The sequence below is a fragment of the Gobio gobio genome (assembly GCF_949357685.1).
Source record: "Gobio gobio genome assembly, chromosome: 13".
Lineage (NCBI taxonomy): Eukaryota > Metazoa > Chordata > Actinopteri > Cypriniformes > Gobionidae > Gobio > Gobio gobio.
Window position 1 is genome coordinate 24,938,922 of NC_137106.1, and position 19,117 is coordinate 24,958,038.

At 37.1% G+C, this 19,117-nt stretch overlaps 1 protein-coding gene across 1 annotated transcript; it reads left to right on the plus strand.

Moving 5' to 3' along the window:
- Positions 1–733: 733 nt before the first annotated feature.
- Positions 734–18,409, plus strand: LOC307135869 (cytospin-A). Its single transcript, XM_079832577.1, has 13 exons — positions 734–814; positions 2,212–2,274; positions 3,672–4,037; positions 5,832–5,905; positions 11,162–11,541; positions 12,629–12,713; positions 12,830–12,896; positions 13,033–13,111; positions 13,220–13,325; positions 16,089–16,205; positions 16,290–16,349; positions 16,766–16,851; positions 17,314–18,409. The coding sequence occupies exons 2-13, from the start codon at positions 2,235–2,237 to the stop codon at positions 17,408–17,410; spliced, it is 1,557 nt and encodes a 518-aa protein (XP_079688703.1). The 5' UTR covers positions 734–814; positions 2,212–2,234; the 3' UTR covers positions 17,411–18,409.
- Positions 18,410–19,117: the final 708 nt, after the last annotated feature.

Genomic DNA, 19,117 nt, shown 5'->3' on the forward strand with positions numbered 1-19,117 from the left:
CTGATAGGTTTTGCATTATGTATAATATTTTTAAATGCTTATGTTAGCTGTTTTTTTATATTTTTTAAGTTTTTAAGAGTCCTGATAACAGTGTCTATCTTATAAACAAGAAATGCAAAGTATTGTGTAAATTTAGCAGTGGGTGTATTTACATTTTATGCAAATAAAGAACTAACTTAATTTGTCTTCCTTTTTATTTAAAAGCCATTGATATGCTCTATAGTTTTGTTTTGTTTTTTGTGATTAAAAAAATGTATTGGTAAATCACTTAAGCTTATTGCAGTCATTACAGTATTACTACACTACAGTAGGTCAGATAGCCTAAGCTAAACAACGATCTTACACTTTCTGTTACTCAGTGCTCAAGGTAAGTCTTTAAATTAGGATCAGGTCAGAGGTTATGGTGAACTGACAGGCTGCCTGTAGTATTCGTTAAGCTATATAAATCACACCTCAGAGTAAGCATAAACCCTTAATAATGATGGGGATGATGTCAATAAGGGGAATGTACTCACACGTGACTCCTGCTAAAGTAACTCACTTGGAGGGTGTTTATACATGTTATTTGTGATTTTCTCGCTCCTTCAAAAGCTGAGGACAGATCTAAATGCTTTTGTTGTAGTTCACGCTGTTTCGGTAGTAGGCTGCTGCTCAGTCCTCATGAGGGGGCAAAAGGACGGTTTTTAACCGTGCTTCATACCCACATCCTGCAGTCTGCTCATGATCCGCTCCCGTCCGTGAAGAGGTGCGACTCCACAAGCGACAACATGTAAAACTTCCAGTCAGTCCCGGTGAACAAGAGACCTTCGATAAGGTGTGTAAACAACAGAAACGATTCATTGTTATTGTTTTCATTGTCGTGTGGGTCTTTTTTATATATATTATTAATTTATAGGCTATACGCATGCCGTCCTTTTCTCCTATAGATGCTCTCTGTCCGTGTAGGCTAATCTATGTTATTTCCTTGTTTTATTGTCTTGGTTTAAAGTTGTTATTATTCATTATCTTGGTTTCTTTAACTATTAACTAGTTGCTAGTTCATTAAACTTATTTAAAGTAATCGTTTTAACATTAGAAATTATCAAAAAGGTAATGTTTTCTTTCTCTTTGTAATAAACTACAACAAAATTATTAATTAGACTACAAAAATATTAAACATTAAAAACAATTCAGGTCTACGATATTATATTAGCATAGTATTAAACTACTAGCCTATTAGATTAAAATCGTCACAATGTTCTTTTCTGAACAAAGTAGTAGCAATTTTATTTCCATATATTTTTGGTTGTGTCTGACAGCTAAGTTAAGAATCCTACATTGTTCACCTCAGAGTAGAAAACTCTAAGGATATTACTGAAATAGTTTGCCAAACCTATGTCTATCTCTCCCGCTCACTGGAGATTTTATAAATGCTTTTTTTTTAATTGACAGAAACCAAATGTGTTACAACACTATATTATGTTATAGTATTCCCTAATGTATTTGCTCCACCTCAGTGTAAGTTTAGCAAGTGCTGTCCATTGGGCGTTTGCATTATGCAAATTTTACCACAAACCTCATTCAAATTGCCCTACCAGTTGTTGAAGAGCTTTCTGAATACATCAGTGACCTGGAAGAGGAGTATGAGTGGAGATTACGATACAATCGTGTTATATCTTTTGAGTTATTGTTGTGTATGTGCCAGCACTACTGTTAGTTAGATATTGAATAAAAAAGTGCATGGGACATAGACCACGTGTGTGAGAATGGGTGCTAAAGAATAGGATAACACTTTTCGATGGTCCACTTTAGACATTCTAACTAAGTAACTTTGCAACTACATGTCATTTACCAGTCATTAGAGTATTTGTAGATTGTCTGCTTAATATCTGCCAACACTTATATAAAATATATAAAATATGGGAGTGGCATATTTCGTTTTGATATTTGGGATAGGGTCAGTGAGCAAGTATTGTGTTACTTTTGATTGACCGTTGGGCTATTTTAAAAAATGTTCGCAGACCTGGCAACCCTGAACTACATGTCAACTTATTAACCCGAACACCTTACCCTAACCAAACAGTTTACTACAGTCTACTGATACTCTAATGAGAGTTACTTGACATGTAGTTGCAAAGTTTCTTATAGTAGAATGTCTTAACTGGACCATCAAAATAAAGTGTAACCAAGGGAAACAAAATATGTGTAATTTTTTTTTTTTTTATCCACTAGAGTGAAAAAAGCTGTTGGTAACAATGGGGAATAATTCTGGAAAAGAACGACATGGATCTTCAGGTAACTTTTGACAACAAACACACACAGACATGGATTTCCTGGTGTTTTATTGAGATCTGAGGCAATAACCCTCAAGGCGAAGGGACCTACAGAGGTATTTTTCTCAAGAGATAACATAACAGCAGAGACAGAGAGATATAGAAACAAAATTAAGGAATACAGAAAAGAGTACTGCATGAAGCATAGTTTCCAGGCATGTGACTATCAAATATTGTAAAGGAGAGAACTGCAGGACAGTTATTAAATGGATAAGAGAGAGAAAGTCATTATTGGCATACTGTATTGTACATTCTTCTTTGTTATTGGTGGTGTCCAGAGCCCTCAGACTTACTGAATCAGCAAACCTTTCCCACCCAGGGAGACGACAAAGACTTTTTAATGAAGAACACCCACACTCACACACATTCAATCCAATCTGCTCCGGTTGGTTTGTATTCAGAAAAAGCAAACCGTGAAACCTGCCTATTTTAGAAAACTACAACTATTAACATTTTCTTATATGATTTGTTCACATTAAATTGAAAATCATTTACTCTCCCTTAAGATGTTTCAAAACTGTATGATTCACTTGTAACTTCTCCATAGAGCATTTTGAATAGTGTGCTGATTCCTCTAATAATGTACAAGAGCTTTCAAGCTTCATACACAGCACCATTAAAGTGTCATAAATGTAGTCCATATGACTTGTGCACTATGTCCCAAGTATTCTGAAGCTTTGTGTGAAGAATTTATGTTGATATTTGCCAAAATTTTCAAATTTAGAAGAAAAAAAAAAAAAAATTTATTGCAACATAACAGGAATTATATACAACCTAGTTTGGTCATGGGTTTTGTAAAGTTTAAAGGAATAGCAATCAAAAATAGTAAGGACAATCATAATGTAGTACAAATACAAAATGCAAAGTGGTTCCACAGACTTACAATATAATATGAAAACAAAAACAATTTAGTTATTACGTCCGGTATACAGAAGTCTTGTTGACTGAGAAGGAAAAGAAAAAAAAAATGCTTAAAAGATGCACTTAAATGGGACAGAAGTATAATGGATTATTTTCTTATATACAAGCTTTACAAAGAATTATCATTATTTTTTATTGTTTAAAAATACATTTAGATTTAGACTTTAGATAGATTTTGCTAGAGAACAAGAAACAAATGTGAAAAAAACATTGAATGTCATCTATCCAAATGGATAGACAAAAAAATATGTACATGTTAGTCAAATCTGTTCTGTGTAGTCATCATTCTGTACCCAGGCAGTGTCTTCTTAAGATATTGAAAATCATGAATATTAACCACATTCGGAACAACCCATGAATAACAGAAATAAAGTTTAATTTCTGTCAGGTACTGTTGTATTAATGTGTTCTGAGAGCTCCACCTCTGTCTCTCTGCAGGCACTCCAGTGGACACATATGAAACACCTCCCGCTTCGCCATATAGCCGTGTTTCTACTTGGTCACCAACCACTCAGCTGGTGTCCATTTCCAACTGCACAATCACAGCCACCCCTGAAACGGATCAAGATACTCTCAGTCCACCACTCATCTCCACCAATCAGAATGATTCGCTTTTGGACTGCAGGACAGGGCCTGCGAAAGAGGCTGAGGAGGAACATAAGATGACGCAAGTACCTAGTCTGGTGTCTCATCCGTCAGGTGTGTGTGTACATGGCGACACAGAAGTGGACGCAAAACTCCTCCAGAAGTGTTTGAACACACTGCAGCTCAACAGCACTGAAGAAACTACACACATTCTGAATGGTGAGTCAGACAGTCATGTTATGTCCACTGATTCATTCATAAATTAGAGCGTTCACATAATTAAATGAATGGCACACACACTTAACAATGTCCTTACACAGTATTGGGTAAGTTACAATTTTTTATTTTGTTGGCTGCAACACACTGCAAAACAGTTGGGAAAGTGAAATAATAAATAATACAGTGAAAAGGCTAGAATATCCAAGTTAAACTGTTTTGAAACGATCCACAGTTGGCAGGTGAATTTGTAACAGTTGAGGTATAAAAGATGTCACCGCTCGTCAATGTCCAAATATTTGAGAAAACTAATCAAATCAGAGTAGGCAGGCTTATGTACGCACAGGTGCTGCTGAGGCTGAAGATGAATTTTAGCAGCGCGACTCAACGTCAAGTGCGAGATATGTAGCTAAACTAAACATTTCATATTTGACAGCTGCTTCTTTAAGTCAGAAATATTAAACAAATGACAAAAATATTCAGCCAAATGAATAAACTTTTGTCTAATTTCACCATTTTGATTTGAAATAGGCCTATGTAATGTAATTTATAATATAATTAACAAATAAGAAATATTAACAAAGCCGTTTTCTTCAGATTAGGCATAAGATTAATAGTAATGAATGTGTGCATATTGTAAATTAATAATTCCATTTGTAGCTCTCAGTAAAAAAAAAAGTTCAGCTTTTTTCAGCTTGTATTGGGCATAAGATTAGTAATGAATGTGTGCATATTGTAAATTAATTTTAATATATTTAGTTACCTAGCTTTCCTGTTAGCCTTCGAAAATGATTCATAAAACATATAAATATCAGTTAAACATTGTTTACTTTCTTCACTGACAAAAATGGAAAAACTTTATCAGTCATACCTGCCCACTGACATGGTTTTCAAGCTATTATTTAATTTTTTGACGTTCAGAACATCTTAAAATGCACATGTAGATAATAGAAATAAACATTTTCTCGAGGGGCCATGCCCCCGAAACGAAATAATAAACAGCCAATATCCTAATATGCATACTAATAAGCTACTAGTTAATAGTGAGAATTGGACCCTAAACTAAAGTCTTACCAATTTTATTTTCATACCCTCACTGGGGGCTGAGCCCCCCTAAAATGAAAATTCTAGAATCGCCCCTGATCAATTCTATCCATCAATCCATCAATTCTATGCAGAGATGCCACGAGTTCTCTTGGCCCGAGCTCCTCTCAGATGGTCCAAAAGACCTAAAGAAATCTATGTAGTGGTTAGATGAATCCACGTTTCAGCTTGTTTTGGGGGAAAAAAATGATTTTGAGTTCTCAGTCCCAAAGACGAAAAGGACCATCCAGACTTTCATCAGTGACAGATGCAAAAGCAAACATCTTTGGGTTTGGGGGTGCATCAGTGCAAACGGCATGAGTGACTTATGTGTGTGTGTATGTGTGTGAAGGTGAGGTTGAGGTGTATATTGGGATTGTACAGAGATATATACTTCCATCAAGATGGAAGCCAATACCAGGCCTCACCATAGAAGGGATGTGCTTGACTGGTCTGCCTACAGTCCAGACCAGATCTGTCTCTTATTGGAAAATGTACGTCCACTCATGAAAAAGAGAATTAGACAACGTTGACCACAGACTGTTGAGCAGCTGTCTTTTTTGAGCCAAAATTGGGCAAAAATTTAGCTTGCAAAACTGCAACAATTAGTATCCTCAATTCCCAAACATATAAAAAGTGTAATTAAAAGGAAAGGTGATGTAAATATTAAATATTGAGAATCACATTTTTGTATTTATTTTTTATTTTTTGCAGATCTGTTACAATGTTTTCTGGTGGAGAGGGAGAAGATGAAGGAGGAATTGAGAAGTTGTAAGGAAAAGATTCAGGTGAATCACCCTTGCCTCTTTTTGCACCTTCCACGTACTCTCAGTTTGTGCTTGACACTTTGGTTCCTACATTTCCCTCTTTTGAAGACAGGAAAATGCAACGGGAAGTAACATTGTTCCCAGAGGAGCAGGTCAGGGAGGGTTTGATAACAGCCTGTCAGCTTCAGCAAAGGCTTATGGGACATGCAATCCTTCAAATGACTCCCTTCCTGTCTTAGTTGAGGAATGGACATTGTTTTTGTGAGTGGTTTGTGTTATGGTTCTGCTAATATGGGCCTAATCTGGTAGTCTCAAGGAATCAGATAAAAAAAATCTATTTATGACAGGAAGGAGGAGAGGAAGGCGGGAAGGGGCAGAGAAGGAAAACATGGAGAAAGAGAGGGTGAAATTGTGCATTTCTCTTAGACTTAGATTTCTGAATAGATAGATTTAGCATTGATCTATAGCATTAATATGAAATAAAGATAATGTCTGTTAGTTAGTTATAGCAACATTTAAAAAACAGAATGGTGATCTGGTCACAAAGCAGCTATACAGGGTGTCAGGCCTGAAGAAGTAGGAGTGTTTGAGACACAGATGGAAACAGGGAGTGAACAGGACACAATGAGGGGGATGTGGGGAATTCTGTTCAGCTCCTGCAAGAACAAAACTTTTTTGTTTGGCCCCTGTGACAGTAGAAGTCAGCATGCAACGACTCACTGACCAAACAAGAGAGTAAGTGTGTTCCTCCCCAGCTTTCTGTGAGTGCACATATCTTTAACATGCAACTCAACTACCCTTCAGTTGGACTAAAGCAACAACTAGTCTTTTCAAAGTCACCAAATCAAAATTGACAAATGTTTTTTATGGAATAATGCAGTGTTTAATATAAATGATTTATCCGTGTACAGTAATTTTTTTAATTAATGTGGTGTCATAATCTTTCATCAAAGACATTACCTTCCCCTCCCCCTTGGAAAAACATCTCTTCTCTGATGACGGGACAATAATCCATCCCTTCCAGGAACCTGTCACTCACATAAAATCCCTTTTTTCTTAAAATCTCTTTTTTTTTTCCTCCTTGTTTTAGAAGCCGCTTCACTCTGATATACGCTACAATAAAGAAGAAAAGTCGGTCGCAATTTTCTGTTCATCAAAGTCATCCCGAATAATTTTTTGTGATGTTTATGCAGTTGCACTAACAGACTAACAGATTGATAATGCAATTATAGTTTGATTTTGTCCATCAAGTGTACACATTTGTCATGCTACAATTAGCATTGCTGTTGTGCGCTTTCTCCGAAACACAGAGGTTACGACACGCAATGTGTATTAAATCCTTCAAATATTTGGTTACGCATTGTGTAATGTATACTTGAACAGACATATGAAGACAGGAAAAAACACTGTACATCATAACTGCGGCGCATGTAAACATACTTTAACTACTCTCTCACACATTACCACACAACTTTCATATTCACTCATAAGATGTACAAGTCACTCTTTGTAATATTCCCAGTTTCATTTTGACCCGAAAAAAAATCTCTCTCGCCCGCTGGACATTGCTAAAATGTTACATTTCGTGTGCTAACAATGACTGTACTCACAGAGCATAAAATCTGTCATGGGTGTGTGTGTGTTTGATGAGTGGTGCTGGGTCGCTCCATGCATAGTTTTTGTTTCACTCTTAGACACACACACACGTTATGAACATAAGAAGCTGGCGGATCAGTTCCAGATGGACTGCGCTGAATGGAGGAGCCACACACTGAATTTGGGTTCGGCTGGAAAAAGCTTTACACAGTGTATTAGGCCATTGTGTCAGGCGCACTTGTCTGTGGGCACATTTCTGTGCGTGTAGTAGTGATTATGTAGTGTGTGTGTGTGTGTGTGTGCGAGGGGTTGTCAAGTAGGGTGAGAGAGTTACACTCTACCCACCCCCACACACTGTGCAAAGCCCCCAAAAAGAGCAAAAGTTTCTTATCATCTGAGATGGGTGTGGTACTTCCTTAGAAATCCCACTGAGTCAATGAGCTGATGTCTAAAACATCACCACTGTCCAGAGAGAGAGGTGGGGTCATTTTTTGTCCTGTCGGGATGCTTGGAAAGCAGTGAGTGTGAGCAGAGAGAGAGACCGAATTTAATGACTTTAACAAGGTTGTGTGCCTGCCAACATGTGGTAATGCGATTTCACCCAGTCCTTATCCATCAAACAAATGAAGTGTCCTTTTAGAACAAATGCTTCAGGATTTAAACAGGCTAATAGAAAAAGGAAAAATGCATGAAAATCTCTTCTGTGACAGAAAATTATTATGAACTCATTGAGGACGCATTTTCTTAACTAATAATCATACATTACGCAACTTGCCCATATTTTTGCTATGATTTACAGTCTGGAACAGCTGATGAAAGTCAGAGACAGTCTGCAGATTTTGTCCAGTTGGAGTTGACAGATTTCACAGAAAATTGCGTAGTGTATGATGGGCACAGACTCTTTTTTTTGCTACAGATTCTGATTCCCTCCAATCGGAGGATATCAAACATGTTGGATATTTTGAGCTAATTTTAGAACACATATTGTTTTCATTTGTCATGCGTCTCCTAGCAACGAGGCACATGTTTCTGTGTGAGTTTGTTGTGTTCTGAACCACTTAAAAGTCTGATAAAGTGTGTGATCCTCAGTCGTTTAGTGATTTTATGCCTATAGTGTTTTAAAAACTGTTTAGATATTAAAGGTCATGTAGTGTGTAGTGTGTTCCCGCCTTTAGTGGATTTCAAAAGCAGGGCATTTAGTAAATATTGGTGTGAAAATTCAAATGCAATTAATTCAAATTAATAAGTTATATTATAGATTTTTTTGTAGTGTATAAAATACTTGTTTACACAATGTGTGGAGTCAACAATTGGCAATTGTGCTTTGTCAAATGTTTTAAGGGGTTTAAAGTTTAAAATGATTTTCACATTCAGACAGCACAGAAATACCCTCCAATGCCTGTGTTTCAATATCAGAGAGACTCTTATGTGTGTGTCAGAGAAAGTCTTGCTATAATCAGCTCCAGCTGGGGTCTGGAGGCCTCAGAGTGATGAAGAGGGTGCTGAGACTTTCCCTGCTCTCTCTCTCTCTCTCTCTCTCTCTCTCTCTCTCTCCCTCCTACTCTAATTCCATCCTCCTACAGTGTTATTTGTTTAATCACAGCTGGAGTCTTCAACTTATTTTGTTATGATGCTTACATTGCACTTCCATTAACGTAATCATTCTAAAAGTCAGTCATGTAATTGAATAACTTTGGTTGAAGTTAACATACTAGTATTTTTATTTAATGTGTTTTCGATTCTCACCCCCCCCCCCCCCCCCTCCCCCTCCCCACAAAAATTAGCTTGATAATCATCAGGCTTCCAGTTGGTCTTATGTCTCTTTCTCAACGTCTGCATTGTTGTTCTCCACCCTTTCATCTTGATAACTCTTGTTTCTCATGAATTTCCCCCCACTTTTGGCCTCTCTTGTCCTAAATGACTTTGCCTGCCAATTGTTTCACCTCTTTCTGTCTGCTTTATATTACTGTATAGGATTGTACTATAATGATTAACTCACTTTGATAACTTTAGAGGTCCATAGTTTGTGTTTATTTGAGTCCCTTTCCCTCTCTGGCAGAATCAAGACAGAGTTTCAGTCAGTTCTAATGAGAGAGGGACAAGAAATGAAAGAGATGATGAAAGAGAAAGGAAGAATAGATTTCGATTGTGATTATGAAATTAAATTGTGTGTGTTGTTTTATAAATGTGTTATCATGCCTGGTAATCACTCTTGTATTTCTTGACATCTGACTATTGAGCAATCATTTTATTGCCAGAACATGCTCAGGGCTGCAAGTGGAGTAGGATTCTTGTGTGTGTGTGTGTGTGTGTGTGTGTGTGTGTGTGTGTGTGTGTGTGTGTGTGTGTGTGTGTGTGTGTGTGTGTGTGTGTGTGTGTGTGTGTGTGTGTGTGTGTGTGTGTGTGTGTGTGTGTGTGTGTGTGTGTGTGTGTGTGTGTGTGTGTGTGTGTGTGTGTGTGTGTGTGTGTGTGTGTGTGTGTGTGTGTGTGTGTGTGTGTGTGTGTGTGTGTGTGTGTGTGTGTGTGAGAATATAACACGGCTCTGAACCACTGTATGTAAATAGTACAGGATACGTTTTATACCTTTGAAGTAGGATTTGTTACTCGTCTTGCTGAGACTAGCAGTACCATCTCAAATTCCTCAGTAGAGCAGAGTGAAGTTTAATGTAAGCATATTGTGTGTGAGTGTGTGTTTAGGAAACAGTGAGAGGTGGACAGCAGCACAGTATGATCGCGGCTTAAGATCATGGCGGTAAGATTCACAACAAGCCTTCTGACCTAGACTCACAGCTGAATTTACAACTCTATCCAAGAGGAAAACATTCATATCCTCAGTCTACTGCTCTGCTCTCAAAGACCCCTCGTCTTAATAAAGGAACCGTGACATATATATATATATACACTGCCCAGCTGTTTGGATTTAAATGGGCAAATGCTTGGATGGTCTGTGATGGGATCATTATTGCAGCAATTATAATGCTTCTAGCATGTTATATGTTTGGCAACAGTTTTCATTTCTCTTCTTCAGTTTTCATTTCTTAAACAACCATGTAGTAGGAAGACACATCATGGCCATATTCCAGGATGGCAATGTCAAGATTCATCAGGCTCAAATTGTGAAAGAATGGGTGGGCGTGAGCATAAAAAAATCATTTTCACACATGAATTGGCACTTTTGAGTCCGGACGAAAAATGAATTGAAAGTCTTTGGGATGTGCCAGAGTAGACTTAACAGAGTGCTTGACTTTTGCATTGACAATACAAGAAAATGTGTCTTTATGGAAATAACATCACAACATTTATTTCCATCAATAGGTTCAATATTATATTTTATTATCAAATATTTTAATTATATATATCAGTCTCTCTCTATATATATATATATATATATATATATATATATATATATATACATGCATACATATGCATACGTGTGTGTGTGTGTGTGTGTGTGTGTGTGTGTCAGTGTGTGTGTGTGTGTGTGTGTGTGTGTGTGTGTGTGTGTGTGTGTGTGTGTGTGTGTGTGTGTGTGTGTGTGTGTGTGTGTGTGTGTAATTAACATTTTCTATAATAAAAATAGATAATATAATATTAAATAAAAACAATATAAATTGGAATATATTATATAAATATGAAATATGCCTATTAATACAACTCTGTCACTGTTTTCTCCTTCTGTAGGCAGAACGTGAGGAGTGGCAGCAATTCCAGGCTGACCTGAAGGTGGCGCTAGTGGTTTCAGACAGACTGAGGGCAGAATCTGAGGAAGAGCTAAATTCTTTAAGAGCAGCAATGGAGGACATGGGCACACAGCTAGCCAATGCTTTACAGGGTCGCCGGGAGTTTGAAGGTCAATTGGAGAGCCTCAGAGTTGAACTGGAGCAGAGCAAGCTGAAATTGAAGCAGTTCACAGGTAGCCACCAGGGGGCGCCGATACTGAGGGGCCTAGAGAGACAAGTGGAGGGTTATGAGAAGAGCACTGGACCCGAAGAGCTACTGTGGACAGATGAGATGAAGGGGAAAAGAGACATGCACATCTCTGGTACTACAGAGAGGTCAAGGTGAGTATTTTCTAAGTTTCAACATGTAAAAAAATGGATCTTAAACATACAAAGGCTTAAATTTTGAATGGGAAATATAAAAGTTTTATATAAAGTAAACTGGTTACATTTGACAATAAGGTCCCATTAGTTATTTTTAGTTGATGTCTTTTCCTCTATATTTTACATTAGTGCTTGTATGCTTATTTCGGTTGTGAACGAATGTCTGTCTGCATCATAAATCGCATACTTCCCTGATAAATAGTAGGTGAAAAACAGTATGTGACAAAAGTATGTCTGAATTCACAGTACTCATAAAAGAGTAGGCTAAAAGTACCCTACTTCTTCTGGTGAGATTCAGAAGTGTGCATTCGATGGACACTTTACTATCCCATGAGGCCACGGGAGAGGATTTGTGAATGGCAGTAACGCGACGCAACTGACAGATTACATTCATGCTACACACATTCATACTATTTAGAACATAGTTTTTAAGCGGTTGTGAAGTAATATCTTATTCAAAATAAGTACCTACTCAAGAGAGTATGCGATTTCGGATGCAGCCCTTGTGTTTTTGAAGGAATCAGTTGAGTGAATGATTGAAGTAATCACTCAGTACTCAAAGAGAGGCTATTCGTCACCACCTACTGATGTAATGATGTAACAGTCACAGAATAAATCAAGACCTGACCAAGTTTAGTTGGTGATCTGAATCAAAAGATTCAAGTAAATTCAAAATGAATCAGGATCCTCAACTTTAGGCTTTTCTCAGACATGTAGTAGTTTGGAAATCGAGGGAATGGATCTGTCTCGTCTGAACATGTTAGAAGGGAGTCAATTCCCCTGAGTGGAATCAATTCCTACCTTTGGAATCTACAGTACTCTCGACTCCTAACTGAATCAAATCTGATTCGGTCTAATTCAAGCTTGTCTGTACATCGAGAGAGTTCCATTCCATTGTGAATCAGTGCACAGTTCTGTGGTGCATGCTGCAGATATATCTGATACCAGAGCATTGTTTAGTGATTCTAAATGATTCATTGTTTAGAGCCCACAGTCTGTCAAAGAGACCTATGTTACATTAATGATTCATTCTATCATTTTGCAGGAGTCTGTGCAGACTGCCCTCCAATTACCCTGATGTTGTTGTAAATGGTACTTCCCAATCGTCCGTGGCTATGACAACAGAATCTGTGAGTAAAAGCCGTAAAAAACATATTCCCTTTTCTCCAATTGTTTGGATTATTATTATTAATGTATCAGTACTATTTAAAAATGGAAATTGTTTAATAGTGTCTAATCATTTTAGACTCCCCAGAGCAAGACTCAAGCTGTAAGTTTAGAGCAACATAACAACATGACCAGCTCCATTAAAGGTATGAAAACAGGGGTTTCATTTGCACAATATCCTGTTGATTGGATTTCATTTAATATTTGTACCATTGCTGGCATACCAGACTCATACGGACACAAATGATTTATTCTGCGTGCGTGTCTGTGCATGTCTAACAGATAAGAAAGTGGAGAATTCACATCTACAAACATGCAACTCTTCAGGTTTAGATGTGACAAATAAGATCAACAGGACAAGGTGAATCAAACACCATTACCTCTTTTTTTCTGTTACCATTCGTTCATGAGAAACACTGAAAGGATAGTCAACGAATAGAGAATTGACATTCATCTCCTTTCCCATCAGGACACAGGAGGATTTCCCATCAGGACTCAGGTCGCTGAGGCTTCATGGAAGTTCCAGGCGGAACTCCCTGCTTCGCTGGTGTCAAGACAGAACTCAGGGATACAAGGTACTGAATTGAACCAAACTAAACGAAATAGCTGACAGATCAAACTTGGCAGTCGGCCACACACCCCCTTGTCTCAGCCTTAGACAGCACGGACCACCCACTCTCCTTTCACTGGCCATCTGATGCACATTGTACACACAACTGAAAAGCACTTTGTCAATCTGGAAAGCTCTTGTCTGACTCACTGGGTTTTTTTTTATCAGTCTGTCTGCAAAAGGAAGCCTTGAAAGTCATGTTTACAAGTTACTGGAATGAAACAACAAACACTATTAAAGGGTTAGTTCACCCAAAAATGAAAATTCTGTCATTAATTACTCACCCTCATGTCGTTGGACACCCGTAAGACCTCCGTTCATATTCGGAACACAAATGAAGATATTTTAGTTGAAAGCTGATGGCTGAGAAAGGCTTCACACAGGCCTCCATTGGCATTCAGTACATTGACACTTCCAAGATCCATGAAAGGCACTTAAAACGTCGTTACAAAGTCTATCTCACCACAGTGGCTCTACAATAATCATACAATGCGACGACAATAGTTTTTGTGCGAAAAAAAAAATCAAAATAACACCTTTATCCAACTTGTTCTCGACTTCCGTGTATGCCTCCACGACGCATGCGCGAGAATATGACGCAGATCCGGCGTTCGGACATATGACCCAGAAGCGATTTGTTTACGAGCAGAGGAAGACGCGCGTGTCTAAGCTGTTGGATTCTACATTGATCGTGCTTTAGGTCTCGGCGTAGTGCTCAAAATGGGGCTTAAGTGTGTATTTCATCGAATCCCGAACACCGGCGCTACGTCATATTCTCGCGCATGCGTCGTGGAGGCGCACACGGAAGACAAGAACAAGTTGGATAAAGGTGTTATTTTGATTTTTTTTTGCGCACAAAAACTATTGTCGTCGCATTGTATGATTATTGTAGAGCCACTGTGGTGAGATAGACTTTGTAACGACGTTTTAAGTGCCTTTCATGGATCTTGGAAGTGTCAATGTACTGAATGCCAATGGAGGCCTGTGTGAAGCCTTTCTCAGCCATCAGCTTTCAACTAAAATATCTTCATTTGTGTTCCGAATATGAACGGAGGTCTTACGGGTGTCCAACGACATGAGGGTGAGTAATTAATGACAGAATTTTCATTTTTGGGTGAACTAACCCTTTAAGAATGAAAAAGTCACTGTTTTCATAAAAGTGCAATTTTAGTTTTTGTTTGAGGCTCTTAGTAGCAAGAAATGAATACATGTATTCAGCTAAATTCATATATTTAAAGTAATATATTCAGCAAGGATGCATTTAATTGATCAAAGGTTACTGTAAAGGCATTTATAATATTACAAAAGATTTCTAGTTCAAATAAATGCTTTTCTTTTGAACTTTCTATTCATCAAAGAATCCTGAAAAAAATGTATCACGGTTTCCACAAACATATTAAGGAGCACAACTGTTTTCAACATTAATAACAGAAATAAATGTTTATTTAATTATTAATTAATAATTTGGTACATTTATATACATTTATTTACATATAGAAGGGGGGAATATCTAGCCTGGCTCCGCCCTCCAACGTACTTCCGCTCAATTTTCATTTTCCTTCAGTACTCCGTCTGGGATTGCGGTATATTCTCTGGTTTTCTCCGGTCAAATTTTAACCAGTCCAATCAGCGAACAGAGGGAGTGGCTGAGAACGTTGACGTTGATGCTGTGCGCTAGTTTGAGATGACATACGTCACTACCAAACGTTAGCGATTGGTTATGGCAGATCCAGAGTGGCTCTGGGCAGATCCAATAGTTTTAAACTTCAACAGAGTACCAAGGAAGTTAACTCTTGTCAATGGAGAGTGGCCAGAATCTCTGTACAAATGAAATGCACAAGAGTCTGGTAGCACCAGGCTGGGGAATATCCTCAACCACCACCAATGTGCAGCATCCACCTGGATGATGTGACGGCAGCCATATTGCGCCAGAACGCCCACCACACACACCAGCTTATTGGTGGAGAGGAGACAGAGTGATGAAGCCAATCAGTATATGGGGATGATTAGAAGGCCATGATAGACAGAAGCCAATGGGCAAATTTGGCCAGGATGCCGGGGTTACACCCCTACTCATTTTTTTGAAGGACATTCTGAGATTTTTAATGACCACAGAGAGTCAGGACCTTTCATCCGAAGGACTGAATTGGCAGCAAATCAGCATATTAGAATGATTTCTGATGGATCATGTGAAACTGAAGACTGGAGTAATGTTGCTGATAATTCAGCTTTGCCATCACAGGAATAAATTACATTTTAAAATATAGAAACAGTTATTTTAAATAGTTTTCTATTTTATAATAATATTTCACAGTATTACTGTTTTTACTGTATTTTTGATCAAATACATCCTAGGTGAGCATAAGAGACTTATTTCAAAAAACTTTAGTGTATATGTATACCATATTTAAATTTTATATGTGAAATAATAGGGATTTATTATTTTTATTATAGACAGGAATTGTCATCCCAGTGTGTGTATGCATTTGCTACACCTTTATTTAAATACACTTTTTCTACGCAGGTTTATTATTGTGATACAAACTATAAAACCAAACAGCATGTAAAGACAAAACTAACTGTGGTTGGTCACTTTATATATCAATCACTCGGTCTCTTCCTATCTAACTGGGTGGTCTTGGCCAGAAAAAAAGATGCATTAAAATTGGACTGATGTAGAATATCTGCCTGTCTCTTTATCATTTGCCTCCGCCTTTCTTTCCTGCAGAATATTGAGATCACTAATTTCAGCAGTTGCTGGGAGGACGGTTTGGCCTTTTGTGCGATTTACCACAGTTACCTCCCCTCTCACATACCATATGACAAACTCAATCCAGAAAACAAGGTAATACACATCTTGCACATGCTTGCATGATAACATATTAGCATATGGGTATTACGATGACGTTGATGCTGATTTTATCCATAGAACGAGAACCTCACTCTAGCATTCCAGACTGGAGAAGGTTTTGGAATCTCTGCATCTCTGGTGAGATGATTGAGTTTTTTCTAAGCAGTTGTATTTAATTTCATAACTAAATCCTATAATTACTCCTCCCTGATTCAGACACCAAACTAATCAACCAATGCACAATTAATTAATTCCAGACTTCAGAATATGCAAGACATGAGAATGAGAAACATGACAGGCCAGATGTGAAAATGACTCATGATTGAATAGACATGAAAACGACTCAGATATGATTGATTAGATATGTAATTGGCTCAGAAATGAATGGCTGAACATGATAATTACTCAGAGATGATTGACTGGATATGTAAATGCCTCAGACATGATTGGCTGAATGTATTAACAATCATGATTAGCCAACAAAATGACTCAAACATGATTCATTGGAATAATGCAAACATGAATGCGAATAATGTTTCATTGTGGTTCCTCAGACGGTGGAGGAAATGCTAAAAGATGATGCACCGGACTGGCACAGAGTTCTGGAATACGTAGAGAGCATCTACCAACATTTTGAGATGTGAGACTCTGGATATAAACATGTCCTGATCATTTGCACAGTGTATTTGAGTTTGGCTGGTTAGCATGGCCCGCTAACCTTGCCATGTATTCTGACTTATTGCAAGCAAAAATGCTTTTTTTTTTCATTATTTTATACTGAAAGGCTATTAAAAGTGTCATATCAACTTAAAGTCAGCATGAAACAGAGGTTGCAATAGTCTTTTCTTCCATGTTGTGACGTATTCTACTGAAATGTCTTCTCAAACAAGACAAAATGGGCTGGAGTTGATTTTGTCCATCGGACAATGATTGGATCATTGTGGTTTGCTATTGCTATGATCTTACGTGTGACACCATGTCCCACCCTCGCACCAAACATCATCAAAGAGATGTCACTGCAAGTGTAAGGACCTGAGAGGAAGTTATTGTCAATTGTCAATTTGGATTTCATGGTGATTGTGTGCTTTCTTGATGTGCCTAGAGCATTTACGGGCTCAAAAATGATGTGCCTAGAGCTGAGAGGCCAAAAAAGACAACTTCTGGGGGGGTCCCGCCCAGTCCTGCATTCATCCCACTGAGAAGAACTGGAATGCTATTTGATGTTCTAGTATTATAGCCCTCCTGCGTAACTCCTAAAGGAGAGCAGAGTGTTTTAGTTTAAGGAGGAGTGTCCTGTTTTTATTATTGCTGCTTTCTGCCCTCTGTTGGTTGTCATGTGGAATTGTAGGTTTCATCGTCAGTTTCTCGTTTCGCTCTTATTTTATTCAGATACAGTAATACATGAACTACATTATAAATCTTAAATCACAGAAATCATTCCTTCTGTATGTGTGACATGTTTTATTCGCTGTGATGTTAATAGTCTGAGTAAGATACAGAGCTGATTCATTGAGCAGCTGTTCATCATGTTCTGTTGTCTTTGAGCCCCCAAACCCAACACTGAAACTCTGAGTCATTACCGTTTTGTAGATTTCGAAGGAGAGTAAGATTCCAAAGACAAGCATTAATAAATAAATATTTTTATTTATTCTGTTTTCTGTTTTTCTTGCTGCTTATTCAGACGTGTAATTTTCATTGACAAAGGAGTGAGGCTTGAGAGAGATGTTTGTGTAAGTATGTGACTGAAAAATGTGGGAATAATAGGAACATATGAATGAATATCCCTTAATTAAAGTGTGGATGAGAGGGATGTTTTAGGCATCATCATGTTCAACTGCACATTACAGATTCAACAGTCTCATGTCAGCTGCGCGAAATTATTTTGGTACAGAAATATACACACGCATTATTGCTTTCAGTATTTTCTCCAGTCTCTCTGGCACCTTTTCATATTTATATTCCTATAAATGTATATTTATATTGCTTTTTTTCAGCAGTCTAAGACCGGGTCTTTGATGGATATAGAAGTGACACTTCCTGTTTTTAAATAAATGAATAAACCAGCTGACTGACATATGACCATTGTATTTGACCACTTTTAATTCCATAGGACAGACACGTCAGAATGAAAGTTGTGTGCGTAGGGGAAAATAGTTCTCCTATGAGGGAACAACTTTTTCCATAATAAAAGTCATTGTGAGAAAGCATTTTCTTTTTGTCTGTTTTTAATTTGTTTGTATTTTTTCCCTCTGTTTTTGTTTGTTTAAAAAAAAAAAATATATATATATATATATATATATATATATATATATATATATATATATATATATATATATATATATATATATATGTGTATATGTGAAAAATGCAACAAAAAAAAGCTGAAAAAATCCCAGTAGGAAACTGAAAAACAATAAAAAGGAAAAATATGTCACAACATTAAATAAAAAAACTAATCATTTATGTTTTTCACACTGTGGTTTTAGGCTTACATGATACTTGATATATTTATTTGTGCTGTTAAATCGATTAATCGCATCCAAATAAAAGTTTGTGTTTACATAATGTGTGTGTGTGTGTGTACTGTGTATAATTAATATGCATATATACACACTTATTCATGTATATATTTAATAAATATTTGCAGGTATATATATTTTTGATTTATATTATGTATAAATAAATAACTAAAATATAATAAATGTTTTATATATAAATATAACAAATGTTTCTTTTATATATACGCATACATACTTACATGCATAATATTTATACACAGTACACACATATATTATGTAAACATGACATTTTATTTTGGATGCGATTAATCGATTTGACAGCGCTAATATTTATGTTGATTTACATTGGTCTCCAAAGAAAGTATTTCAATGAGCAAAATGCATTCT